This window comes from Erigeron canadensis, chromosome 9, assembly GCF_010389155.1.
Source record: "Erigeron canadensis isolate Cc75 chromosome 9, C_canadensis_v1, whole genome shotgun sequence".
In the NCBI taxonomy this organism is placed as follows: Eukaryota; Viridiplantae; Streptophyta; class Magnoliopsida; order Asterales; family Asteraceae; genus Erigeron; species Erigeron canadensis.
This window is the reverse complement of record NC_057769.1, coordinates 5613282-5627547: the sequence shown is the minus strand read 5'-3', so window position 1 is coordinate 5627547 and position 14266 is coordinate 5613282. Positions and strand designations below refer to the sequence as shown.

The following is a 14266-nucleotide window of genomic DNA, read 5'->3' as shown; positions in this document are numbered from 1 at the left end:
TTTTTTTTAGTTTTGGTTTTTGTATCTGCTATTTTGTTTTTCAAATTTTGAAGGGGAGTAAATACATATAAAACTATTTATACCCGTTAATATTAAATAATTGCTAATTATAGCCCAAAATTCTTGACCGGAACCCCTCTAGTTTTACTAATCTTCTCCACTAAATGTTTTGGTCTTCATTGGTGGGGTTTTTTCTCATGTATTGGCATAAAAAAAAAAGGAATGGAAGGAACCTTTGCCCGGTACAACAACATTGATACTCATCAACTCACCCGTATGGGCATATGATGTCGGTGAAATACTTTCACCTAATCTCCACATGATGTAGGCATCCATAAGGATTGAACCTGTTTTTCTCAACTTCACATGTAGGTTTAAGCTTCATTGATAACGGGTACCACTCTATTTGATTATGGATTGGTACCGCATGTTGGAATATCTGTAATGGACATGAGTTTTTCACTCATTTTACAGTCTTAATAGTCAAAGTTCCGAGTAGAATTAAGATGTGTAGATGGTTGTAGTTCTAACGGCTAATGGCTCTCTCTCACCTCTAACGGCTCTTTCTCCTGGATTTTGGATCGGAGATTGAGCCTATGATTTCGAGATTATTCCCATCCGGTTAAAGCTTTCACTCCGGTGGATCTAACCCTATTTTTTACACTCTTTGGGCTGGAGGTCCCTTCCACTTCGGTGGATTTGGAAGCAGTCTCTCTACTTTATGTAGGGGTAAGGTCTGTGATCACGTTAATGTGACTGCCAGTGAACATCTATTCTTCCTGATATGATAATTGATAATAACTGAAATCCATATGTCTAGTAAATATATGATAGACGTATTTACTCTTATAGACATACTATAGGGTTTCCAATTAGGTGATTGGAACTAGGAGAATTAACAATGCGCACACTAAACACCAAAGTGTTAAAGGTGTAAATACTCTCATTATAAATAGAGAGCCATTAACCCTAATTAGAGGTTAATCACACTCTAATCTCTCGAATTAAATTCGTGTGTCTCTCCTCTCTCCCGCCAAAATCTTCATCCCGTTATTTACAATAATCTTGTTTTGGAAACCTGAAATCAATGGCAATCATGCTTAATGCTCTTACATGTTCCATAGGATAATCGGGGATGTATTATCATTTAAATCGAATCAAGTTTATTCCAACACAATTTGCAGTCACATATTTTCCCTCTCTTACCCCTTTTTAATAGAATTTATTTATTTCATTATTTTTATTTATATTTTTTTTGGTTATATATATATTTTTTAATAAAAACACATTAAAAAAAAATCAAAACTAAAATTTATATGGTTATGTGCTGATAACGGAGGGATGCGCGGGCGTAGCCATATCCCTCAAGAGAATATATATAAAAGGGTTAAAAGCTGAATGCATTTGGGAATAATTTGGATTTGATTGGCGACGAACTAGAGATGGTGGTGGTTGGATAAGGTACGAGCTCCGCCATGGTGGTAGTGGTGGCAAAGGCAGTAGAACGATAGTCGTGGTGGTGGTGGTGGTGGTGACGGGGAAGAAAAAGAGAGGGAGAGAGGGAGAGGAAATGTGTTACTGGAAGTTATTATTGCTGTCTTTTTGGAAGAGGTCTTGTCAAACTAACTTTCGATCTCCTATATATATAAGGGCCTAACTTCAGAATATATTGCGGGCAGTTTCTTTTGTGTGCATATTCTCAAGGCTTAACTAAACAAAGATTTCCATATCATCTAAAACAAGGAAAATGAGTCAAGTACTGGTGGTATCATATCCAGGTAGAGGTCACATAAACCCTTTGTTAAACCTTTGTCACTTACTCTCTTCTCAAATATTGAACAAGCACGAATGTCACACTACCATCTTTACATTCGTCGTCACGGAAGAATGGTGCTAACATTCCTAATGTGCTACCTAAAATATACTAACATTCAGTTTGTAACCATTCCTAATGTGCTACCTTCTGAGCTCAACCGTGGCTCCAACATATTCGCCTTAATTTCTCACTGCAGTTACAACCAAAATGCAAGGTCCTGTTGAGGAGGTTCTTGATCAGGTTGACCTTCCTGTGGAACTCATCATAGCCGTTTCATATATGAGTTGGCCGTTTGATGTGGCTAACAAGAGGAGTATTCCAATAGCAGCATTTTGGCCAATGTCTGCTTCCATGTTTTCCTTGTTGTATCATGTTGATCTACTTCAATCGCACCAACACCTATATGTCGATGTTTCAGGTTTGATATTTGAATTGCAGTTTCTTAATCTCGATCAAGTTGTAGCTTATCGGCAAACAGCTCCAAAGGGCTGTATTATCAGTTATGACCCATATTTAAACCACCTAGACAGATCTGATTTTTTCAAATCTATTAGACATTTGAAAGGCCTTTGACCAGAATTTCATTACCTATTTTCCATTTTTGCAAAAACAATATACACAAAAAAGTTACAGCTCCTTAAAAAGTGGTTTTCAGATTTTTGCCCCACTAGCTGACCTGTTTTCTGCTACTTTTGTGACCCGACCTGTTTCTGAATGCTAATATCACTTCCACTGCACCAAAACTTGCAGAAATAAAAAATATAACATATGGACACTTACAATTCAACTCTTTTCCAAGTCTACACCAAAACGGCCAAACGGGCCGAATGGTTTCACATTGACATAAAAAGCTATGGAAACCACAAGATGATTTCTGCCACTATTTCAAAACGACTATATACATGTTTAAGGATGTAACTCACCTTATGATTGATACAACATTATGATCAATCAAGATTATAATCATAAGGACACAACTCAGCTTATGAGTACTAACTGTATCATAATTATGAGGACACATACTAGACTCATAATATATATATGATCATAGGGATCCAAAACTCGAACTAATGTCACTACCACTAAATGACATTGATACATTCTGATGATACAGAAAAAGGAAAGGAGTGCATAGATTATATTCCCGGACTATCTTCACTGACAGTCGCAGATATTCCATCTATCTTGCACGATGGAATCGGTCAAAAGTTCAAGGGCTTATTACCCGTCTATAAAGAGATAATCAAGAAAACAGACTATCTCTTGTTGTCTATCATGTACGAGTTAGAATCTAAAGCCGTTGATGCCTTAAAAGCCATAATACGTATACCAATTTACACATGTGGACCAGAAATACCTTATTCCCAAATCAAGCCCAACGACCTCTCCTCAAGTGATCAACCAATGTACTTAAAATGGTTAGACGCCAAGCCTCCAAGAACCGTCTTGTATGTTTCCTTAGGTAGTTACCTATCGGCGACAAGTGATGAAATGGATGAAATAGCAGCGGGTTTATCACAAAGTGGTGTTAGCTTTTTGTGGGTTGCTAGAGAAGACACGGCCCGTTTAGAAAAAATGTGTGGTGAACAAGGAATGGTGGTGGAATGGTGTGATCAATTACGGATTTTGTCACATTCTGCTGTAGGAGGGTTTTGGACGCACTGTGGATGGAACTCGGTGAAAGAAAGCTTATTTTCGGGCATGCCAATGTTAACATTCCCGATCACACTTGATCAACCACTCAACATTAAAGTAATCGTTGAAGATTGGATTAAAAATGAACAAAGAAGTAGAAGTTTTTAAGAGAGACAAGATTGCAGAGTTAGTAAGGCGGTTTATGGATTTGAAGAATGTTGAGATGATGGAGAGGAGCTTCAAAAAATCTGTCAAGAAAGTGTAGCTGAAGATGGATCGACTATCCAAAATCTTGATGCCTTTGTTAAAGAGGCTGTAAAGAACCAAAACAAGTGATTCATCACATCATTCAGGTCTCAAAAATCTTGTAATAGTTTGAATAATGATTAAATTGTTGGTAAAATTGGTCTCTTTTGAATGCTGCTTTTAAATAATGATCAAACATTATTGTTTGTTTGTAATAGAATCAAATTATTGTCAATCTTGTGTTTAGTTCGGTTGGATCAAGTGGTTAACACCCTTGCCTCTGGAAACAGAGGTCATGGTTTCTATCGTCATCCCTTGCAAGGCCGGAGGTCCTATTCTATCTTTAGATAGAACCGGAAGCAGCATCTCTACACCATCGTGGTAGGGGTAAGGCTGTCTACATCTTAACTTCCCTCATACACCGTCGAGGTATTGGGACCCACAACCCGTGAAAAACGGCATTGGGAGTTACCTTTTTTTTGTGTTTAGTTCGGTCGTGTAAACAAGGGAATTCCGATTCTATACAAAAAGAACTTTAATAAGTTAAACGGTAAACACTAAACAGTGAATAGATGAGGTTTTGCATATTAGTGTCATTTGGAAAAACAAGTTCTTGACTCCGAAGAAAGTGGGCTAATCGGGGTACTTCTGTGACCATTTTTGAACGTTTTCTCTAATAACTTAACTTCGCCTTATATTTTGAAACAACTAAAAGTTTAATTACTCGTAATTTATTTGGAGGAAAATGAAAGGGCTTCAAAGTAATTAACTCAAATAATTACTAGTATCTGAATTAATACCAATTCAAAAACGTAAAAACGGACGGATTTATACCATAAGACTCGCTCCACTCCATCTCTCATGGCCTCTTCTTCATTTCTGTTTTGATTTTCACCTTTTCCACTTCACATTTCATCATCTCATTTTTCCTTCATTTTATCAAAACAAATTTTCAGATCTCTTTTCACTATAATAATTTCGTACATTTTTATATCCATTGCAACATTATTCTCATACATTTCTTCAAATTCATTATGATCAAAATTTGATAAAAAAGACTTTCTGATTATCGTGTCATTGTGATTAACTCATATAACCATGGATCAAGAAAAACAAACAGATTCCGATGTGAAAAAAAATCGTAACATTTTGGACATGCTTAAAGACGATCAAGGCTCAGGATCAAAAAAGAATTGGAAAGTCTTTCGTGACAAAATACGTCTCAAAAGAGCAGGAAAGGCATGGAAATCGTCTCTTCCAGTCCCAGCCTCGGATATCCCAATGGAAAACAAAACCAATCGTATGATGATAAGACGTGGGTCAGCACGATATCCAAGTGATGACAGTGACGCAGAAGAGCAGCTAGACGGTGAAGCCACTCGTCAACTAGGACATATGCCAGAACGTCAACGCAGCATTAGGCTACTTCCAGTAGAAACCGACCCAGAAGAAGAAGAAGAAGGGGATACACCATCTGAAGACGGCCCAAAGCAGGACGAAGGAAAAGGAGATCAGCCCATATCGTTAATGACATTGCTTAGCGATACTGGATCAAACTACATTGATGATCCAGAAGAAGAACAACATCACGACGAGAACGATGATCATGAAGAAGAGGAAGAAGAGGAGGATATTGGAGATTGTAACATATGCTGTGGGTGCAAAGGAAAACATAAGGGTGCAGCAATAGGCCCTTGTGGACATACATTTTGCAAGCATTGTACAAAGGAGCTTCATGTCTCTAGAGGTAATTGTCCTACTTGCAATGATTTTATTTTGGAAATTCTTGATATCTATTAATAATAAAACTCACATTTTGTTTTCATTTATCGAAATTTTGATTGATCAATTTATAGCTATAAATGGGACTACAAGGCTTGTGATTTTATTCAGATTGTTTACATTGGTTTTTACTTTTTAGTGCCTCTTTTATAAGCAATCAAATGAAAACGTGTGGTAATTTTGTGCAAGAAAATTATATGCAGTCATAAGTAGTATGTACAATTTTACAAAAAAACTGTAGGTTGTTATTTTGTGCAAGAAAATAATATGTAGTCATAAGAATTATGTAGTATGTACAATTTTACAAAATATGGTAGGTTGTTATTTTGTGCACTTAACTCAAATACTAAATGCAAACTGAACTATAGTGGTGGGTTTCACACCGTATTATTTGGGACTTCACTTACTCTCAGAGTCTCAGAGTATTATTTGTATCTGTTAATTTTCTATCAATTATTAAAAGAGGATTAAAAGCTTCTTTAACCAGATACAATACAACCTCTGAGGCTTGGATAGCCACATATCCCTTGTAGGATAGATTTGCAATATAATTCCTCATCTGTTAGATCTGATACGGTATGTATCTAATTCTATTGTATATTCCATATTTAATTAATGTTTGGTAATTATTTATTATTAATTCTATATATTCCGTATTTATGGATGTGACACAACATGATACACACTTTTTTTCATATAATAATGTTTAATCGTCATTATAATATAAATTTACACAAAAAGCAAAAAAATTATTAACAGAAATGAGTGTAAAATTATGAATATAATAATTAAAATTGAATCAACAATCCTTACTCTATTAAGGAGTAACATATATAACAAAACGTCAATGGGTTGCTGGCCCATAGATAAGGTCTTAGCTTTCACATGCATGTGTGGTTCAAGTTCTACTGCTCAATTAAATGTTATTGTAGCGTTTCGAATGCTAACTAATAACTATTAACTCGGAAAAAAAAAAAAAACTACAAATATCATAATATAAATTTAAAATGGATTAAATCAAACTGTGAATCGTATAACGTTTGGGCCTTGCCTCAGCTAATTATTGGGTTAAAGCTTAGGACCGTGTGGGCCTGTAAATTACTTTTACAAATTAGTATATTAAACGGTTTCTAACCAGTCACTGAATGTGGATTAATTAAGGACAGCAAACCCAAAATGTTAGCTTAGGCCATTTGGGGGACCAGTTGAGGGTCAAGCCTGACTAGGTTCTTAACTAAGCTTTTGGAACCATTTATGTGTAGGCCTTTGACGAAGCCTTAAATTGTCCATATATCTATTATCGTTCCACACTTCCACTCATGACTCATAAAACTTACTGGTATACTTGGTCAAGTTACTAATATACAAGATGTTTCTTTAACTACCATAAATTACTTTAACAATGACAATAAGCTCTCCTTTTTCAACAGTAAATTTAGACTCTAGTCCGATTGTTCAGCACCAAAATTTATACCCAACACCTTTAAGTTTCAAGTTCCTCCAAGTACCAATCTATCTATTAATTAATAATTGGTAACAATGACAATAAACTGTAAATAAGAAAACTTGCATTTTAAGTGAATGTATATAGTCGAAAAGAAAAATAATTTTGATTTAAGGCAGTGTCAATAAATTAAACATGAATTCAACACTCAATATTCAACAACACAATATGCTAACAAGTGTCTCCAAAACAATCTATAACTGTCTGAATTGCATATAAAAAATATTTACAAATTATAAAAGAAGGAAACATCCTTTTTATAATGGGTTTAGTCACTTGGTGCAGGCTTTATCTCATATCCATATACTTTTTGGTTTTTAACCCGAAGCTTTAAAAATATGTATACAAACTTTCACATGGCACCAAATAAAGTAAGAGGCATGGGAATTTCACATGGGATTAAATCAACCCCATCTTTCACTTTCTTCTTAATTTACTAAAGCTCATCACCAGTCAACAAAAAAAATATCCATCTAACTTTATACCATTCTATACAAAATCTCAAAATCATACAATTCCCATCTCAAAAAGATTCCAAAATTTATTTGGATAAGGAGTAAGGACTCTTTTGAGCTACAGAACGAGTGCCAATAGCAATAAAGCACAATGTTAATATGGGTGTAATTAAGCTCAGATACCAGTATGTATCATAACTTCTATAAGTGAATGAGCAGGTTCATATAATCATATATTAAGAACGACTTTGGTGTCCGAAAGTTCTCTACTGGGTGCAGGATTTACAAACTAATTACCATTTTCCTTATGGGAACAGCACAATGAAAGGGATAAAGTTCTAAGCTTTATAAGTTTTTAATGTATAATCTTCTAAGTTCTAACTTACAAGCAGAAGTTAACAAGTACCTAAATAGAAATATAGATGAATATGAAAGCATCAAAAGAACCAAAACAACAAGAAACACATAATTAACTAAGATGAGATAAATTAATTGAATTAGTTGTTCCGGGTAGAAACGAATGGCAGAAGGATCTTATACACAAAAAAGATCCTAACAAAATACCAGACAGCTCAGGGATAGAAACATGAAATCAACAGCCTAAAGGATCTCCTTGGAGATGCTACAGACACTTGCATATTTTTACACAACTATCTTTCTTCTTCTTTTTATAAATTAAATTCTATACGACCCCGCTTAGTGACATGAAAAACTCTAGCTCCAATAAAAACTGAAGCAATTATGCGAATAAATTAAACACTTATCTGATCATCATCCTTTTGTTCTCATTATTGTGATGCTCCCTTTGCCTCCTTCCGTGCGGATTTTAGTTTTACCAACAATGGGCTTTCCAGAGAAAGCAGATGTAGGATAAATTATAGGTTCTTGAGTTTTCTTTGGTTTTGATGGAGTAAGGATCTTCTGGTTAATGTCTTTAAGAGTAACTGCTCCTTGCACACCACACGGTTTTACAAACGCGAATGGAAGAACAACTGATGAAGTCATCTTTGCGGGTGTCTTGATGAAAGACTTTTTTCCTGAGTATCAAAAAGTAGCCCGATTGCAGGATTGAGTAGATGCAGTTTCAGATTCACAGGCATTCATATAGGCATTCATTTAGTCCTAATTTCTTACTTTCCAGTGATGTGGATGCATTTCATATAGGCATTCATATAGTCCGAATTTTTTAGTTAGGTTAAGATTTCTGATTATGTAGGGTCAAAATAGTAGGATTGATAACATAGCTAGTTTCTGAGACAACTGTTGTAGGAATAATAAGTTTAGAACGTTCAGCAAAAACTGTTATGACTTTATGATTCATTAGGCTCAAAAAAATCTTGTAGCCAAAAACTTAAAAGAAAACATTGTGGTGAAATAAATGTAAAAACTTGACAGAAACAATGTGTATGGCATGAATGTATAATGATAATCATTTAGCCTATCAATGCTATTGAAATTGCACAAGATGGAACCTTTTCAGATAATTGAGTAGAAAAAAGGAAAACAAATTCGTTCAGAAATGAAGAGTCAAACCTTTGAAAATTATCTTTTGACGGGGAGTCTGACGTTCTTGAACCATATTACCTCCATTCTCAGGTTGCAAGTTATCTGAATCTATAATAACAAATAGAAAAGAAAGACATTCAGATGAAATCAAACAAAAAGTACGAGAAGTTTAAACGATGAAACACACAGTACCTGTAAGATTCATCTGGCTATCTGGGGTCCCAGATAAACTCCTACATTCAAAATTCGCAATTGAGCCAATCTCTTTTGTGGATATAGATATCAAATAATGACAAAATCAAAAGGAACATACATATCATCAGGGCTGAAATGCATCCCCGAGTCATTTACAAGGCAATCCGCCAACCAGGCATCTGAAGACTGTTCCAAACTGTCATAGCCAGATGCGGAAGCTGACATATCATCTGCCGATCAAATATATTAGTTATACATCAAAACCAATAAAAATTCTTATTTCATTGCCAGAAAAGTTTTCAGGAGCCAAACCTGCAAATCCAGACACCCATTGAGCCATATCAGAAAATGTCCCATCCAATGAGTCTTCCCTCTCCTAAAATTATCAAATAACACATATGGTTATGCACTATTCAATGCAACTTATAATGACTACCAATATGAATATTCTCAGCGAAAACAAAAGATAATATACATGGCAAGTCAAATTTTAATTGGGTTTTTTTGGGAACTGTGTAAAATGCAAGTGCTAGTGTAATATACACGTAAGTAGGGCTGCCAGTCTGCAACAAGTCTAGCATTTATTGTGCATAGTTTCTAATTCTAATTGCTATCGAGCTATCAGGTCAAGTACTCGAGTTTAATTTAGGCCTAAGATGGGCGTGTCAATCTAGAACTCATCTTGGATCTTTTATAACTCTATAACAGACTACCAACCTTAGACTTCAAAAAGTTGGACGAAAAATGCTCATCACAAAATGGAAGAACATTGGCATCCAAAACTTCATCATCAAACTGCAGCATTCGGCGTCTTTTTGCTTGGGAAGTGGGCTCCCTAGAAAGCTCCATTCCCTTGCTAACATTTTCTGTTTAAGCGAACGTGTCAGAATTAAAAATCGTATCTTTGTTTAAAAACAAAAATTGCATAACACAAAAACAATGTACACAATTACCGTTATCGGTAACTTGATAAGCCACATCCCCACAAGACTTTGCCGGGGTTGATTCATTAAACATATACGAAAGATCATCGTCATTCTCAGTTACACCACTCCAAAGACTATTAGATTCATCTGTGTGCATTCCATTTTAACAAAATCCAAATCAATATAGGCCCAAATGCAATTCAAAATCTAACGAAAATTCGTAAACAAAAACACATTACAAAGGCTTACCTAGTTGCAAACCATAATCTTCGCCTTTCCAATCCCACATTTCGTCACTACAATTCACACCCAAAAACACATTTAACATAACATTCAACATAATTACAGGGTGAAAATTCATTAAATCTTGGTTTAAACAAATACATAAATTAGCAATTAATTCCAAAATATCTTCACTAATTATTAATCAAAATATATATATATATGAACACATGCAGTGAATATAATGCATACAATTAGTACTGGATCTATCACATAAAAATCCAAATTTAAAGCTACAAAAAAACACCATCATTAACATTAACACAACCCCTTAATTGATGATCTGTCATTATTCACTAATCACTTGATTAACGGCTAAATCACCAATTATAAAAAATCAATAGATCTCATAATCAATTACTCAATTTACTCCAAACCTAAAAAGGTTGACCAAAATTTCATCATTATTAATTTTTAACATAATTAATGCCGCCTTTAATTATTAAATAAATACACAAATCTATCTCTATTTTTCTCTATATACATTGTATATTCACCTCAATATCAACATAAAAAAAATATATATATATAGAAATAAAAATAAAAATACAAAAAAAAAATAATATTTGGTGGATTAGGACTTACTTGTTTTGATTTTTGTTGTGGTCCATTCAATAATTATTAAACCTGAAAGCAACTGAAATTATTTTATTTATATAAAAAAAACAAAATAAATAACTAAATCAATATTATTATTATACATATAGTTTTTTGTATCTATAATGATTTACAACTGAAACTAAATTAAAAAAATAAAAAAATAATTGATTAATTAAATCTGTAGACAAGTAAATCGAATCAAATAAAACATAACATAGATAAATCAGTATAAATATATATACATACATACATTTTTGGGGTGTTTTTTTTGTATCTATAATAATAATAACATACAATTAGTATTAACAATATACATACAGGTTTTTGTATCTATAATAAAATGAAGGAAAAGAAGTAGCCGTTGAGGGGGAAAAAAAGTGACGTACAAATGGAAATGTGAAGAATAGGAAGACGACGAGGAATAGAAATGGTGTTGAGAAATGTGTAAACTGCCGCACCTTATTACACACACTCTCTTTGCTTTTTTCTGTGTGTGTGTTTTTTGGTTTTTTTTTTTTTTTGGTTAGTGTGTGTTTTGTGTGTGTGGATTTTGGATTTTTTGGGAGGGTGTATTTAACTATTTATATTATCACTTTTCTCGTAGGAGGAGTAGAAAATAAATATGTTGAGAGTGATGTGAATCGACTTTCGACAGGGCTTTTAAAACTTTTTTTTTTTTTTACCATTTTATCTTCTTCTTTTTTTTCTTTTTTTTTTTTTTACTTTAACGGATAACATATTCTTATTCTTACTTTAATTAAATTAATTTACTCTTTTTTATAAAATATAACACGTTTTTCAGCAATTTAGAAATGAAATGAAACCGGCCGTTTTTCCATCGCATTACTTTAACTGTGTTATCATATGATTCATATCGATTGACGAAAGACACGATTTATTTGAAGGATGTGGTAAACTTACTACAATGTTTGATTAACTAGCTCATGCAATGCACGATTTTAATAATTGCTTTCAACTTATTTGTTTAGAATATATATATATATATACGGCTAAAAAGTTTGGACTGACGGTTGTTTATATCCATGATACTTGTTTAAGAGAGTAAGTTATAAATAATATTGTTTATATACGTACGTGTGTTAAATGTTGCGATAACAATATTGTTTGCCTTTATTTAACTAACGTTGTACCCGCGCGATGCAGCGGGAAATAAGAAAAAAATGCCGGTGGTTTGTGGGGCGGCGACGATGAAAAAGAAAAAAAAAAACAAGCCGGCGGCGGTGGATGGTGGTTTGATGGTGGTTTTTGGGGCGGTGGTGGATGGTGTTTATGGAGGGATAACGTACATAGAAGGTGGATTGCGGCGGTGGATGGTGGTATTTGGGGCGGTGGTGGATGGTGTTTATGGGGGGGAGAAAATCAGAGAAGGGGGGGAGAGAAAATCGAAAATCGGATGAACGTATGTGTGTGTAATGAGCGTGATGGAGAAAAAATAGGGTAGTGTAAATTAGGAGGGCATAAAAGACATTTTTAAAGGTAGAGGTGTTAAAGGGGGGTGGGGTAGTTTGCTTATTAAGGGAGTATAGACTATAATTAACAATGTTTAAAAATTCTGACTAGTTTAACCGGTTTTTGGATGAGTGTCGGGTTTTTTAGGCATGGTATTTTATGAGATTCAAACTGGTTGATTTTTTCTGTTTTTCATGTTTAAATATGATTTGGTATTATTTCTGATTATTTTCTAAAAGTGTAACAATTCTTTTTTTTTAACGGCATAATGAAATTTGATTAATAACGACCACTAGCAAGGTGCTAGGGATCAAAAGGAAAGTACGATTAAAATTTTAACATAAAGAACACAATCTAGATTCGACTCAGATCTTTGACTGGTAAGGTTGCAAAAGGGTTAAAAGAAACTCGTGTCAGTTACAGTTATATCCAAGCCACGAGAAAAAAACCCGTCAATGAAGGTCGAACCACCTGTTTTCACGTCACGATATTTTTTATGCAACTCCAAATAAGACCCGGATTGAGGAAGTAAGTCAAAATACTCGTACCAAAGTGTAACAATTTTAGTAGCATTTCATAAAACAGTAATTAAAAAAAAATAAAACATACGATTAAACCAGTCACAATTTAACCGGACGTAGAAATTTCCATGTTCATTAGGCAACGGTTTTTAAAACATTTTGATATTTAATTTGTTTGCAATTTACGTCCACCCCGAAAGAATCATTGTAAGGTCTAATGTTATGATGGAAATAATTCTTGTGAGGTCGTGACATTGAACATCGACATATTGATATTGAATACTCTTATAATTCATCGGAGACTAATATAAAAACTGTTAAAATATTAATTGCTATTGGGAATAGCATGCCAATCTTCCTAAAATATTGATGGTTTTGCTAAATTGTAGCATAAAAGTCGAATATAACAGAATAAAACTAGTTTGTTCACATGAAAATTGAACGACTAATTAAATTTAAAATAAAATGTATCGCATATATAATTAATAACATATTATTATTTCATTACAACATATTATTTGATATAAATAAAAATGTTAATAAATATTTGATTATATATACAAATATTTGGTTTTTACATAATATGAGCTATTTTATGTTAAATAAGAAAAATCATATAAATATATATGTTTTTAGCATATTATTTATTTTTCTATTTCATATAGATAGAAAATATTGTTTTCATGTAATCAAATTTAAGGGTTAAGTTTCAAACTTAAAATTAAAATACAAAATCAAACATTTATAATTTCATGGTATATATTTTTATCATGTACATAAAAATATTAGAGTTATTTGAGTTGGTGAAATTGAAATTAACTTGCTTAAACTTTTATTAGCCTTAAATTATATGTTTCAGTTGATATATGTATGACATAAAGTCAAAATTTACAAATTAATTTTATAGATAAATTTTACTCTTTCGAAACCTTTTCTAAAATTATATAGATATTTTTATTTTGATTATCATACATTAATATATTTAAATAAGCAAAGTTATATTCTGTTTAAAGTCCAAAGTAGAAAAACTGATGTTGTGTTTGATCAATTTTAAAGTCAATATGAATCTTCATTTTGATCTAAACGTTGTAACTATTGTTCTAATAAATAATTTAATACTCTCTTATATATAAATGATGTCATCTTTCACTTAAATTTGAGTTAAGTCGATTTTAACCTCATTATATTATGGATTGTATGAACTATTTATTCAAACCCTTTCTTTTCACCTATCATTCGAAATTTGTGTCAAAAGATTATTGTGATTTAATAAAAAAAAATTCAAACCTTAAGTTTTATAATATTTTTTATGAGCTTAATCTACAAGT

General features: G+C 33.1%; 2 protein-coding genes and 1 pseudogene across 3 annotated transcripts; 2 read left to right on the top strand and 1 right to left on the bottom strand.

The window, feature by feature from the left end:
- The first annotated feature begins 1747 nt into the window (after positions 1–1747).
- LOC122583085 lies at positions 1748–3787 on the top strand (annotated as a pseudogene).
- Positions 3788–4780: 993 nt separating this feature from the next.
- On the top strand, positions 4781–5497 carry LOC122583084 (zinc-binding protein A33-like). Its single transcript, XM_043755523.1, has one exon. It carries the CDS (start codon positions 4796–4798, stop codon positions 5495–5497), a length of 702 nt encoding a protein of 233 aa, XP_043611458.1. The 5' UTR covers positions 4781–4795.
- A 2410-nt stretch (positions 5498–7907) lies between these two features.
- On the bottom strand, positions 7908–11483 carry LOC122581432 (protein XRI1-like). 2 transcript variants are annotated; one of them, XM_043753661.1, is made up of 10 exons: positions 11334–11483; positions 10933–10974; positions 10315–10361; positions 10093–10212; positions 9857–10005; positions 9452–9515; positions 9258–9369; positions 9137–9177; positions 8972–9052; positions 7908–8475 (listed from the first exon to the last, which is right to left on the bottom strand). In XM_043753661.1, the coding sequence occupies exons 2-10, from the start codon at positions 10956–10958 to the stop codon at positions 8210–8212; spliced, it is 906 nt and encodes a 301-aa protein (XP_043609596.1). In that variant the 5' UTR covers positions 10959–10974; positions 11334–11483; the 3' UTR covers positions 7908–8209. The 2 variants fall into 2 exon arrangements, with proteins under 2 accessions (XP_043609596.1, XP_043609595.1); XM_043753660.1 differs by lacking the exons at positions 10933–10974; positions 11334–11483 and having other exon boundaries at positions 10315–10757.
- Between the last annotated feature and the right edge of the window lie 2783 nt (positions 11484–14266).

What these genes read in the sequence shown, in the direction of transcription:
- LOC122581432 (XM_043753660.1), bottom strand. Translation starts at nt 10,426, where the DNA reads ATGAATTTTCACCCTGTAATTATGTTGAATGTTATGTTAAATGTGTTT. An exon ending in ATGGGTGTCTGGATTTGCAG is followed by an intron (nt 9,370 to 9,451) that starts GTTTGGCTCCTG and finishes TTTGATCGGCAG; the next exon opens with ATGATATGTCAGCTTCCGCA. An exon ending in TAGCCAGATGAATCTTACAG is followed by an intron (nt 9,053 to 9,136) that starts GTACTGTGTGTT and finishes TTGTTATTATAG; the next exon opens with ATTCAGATAACTTGCAACCT.
- LOC122583084 (XM_043755523.1), top strand. Translation starts at nt 4,796, where the DNA reads ATGGATCAAGAAAAACAAACAGATTCCGATGTGAAAAAAAATCGTAAC.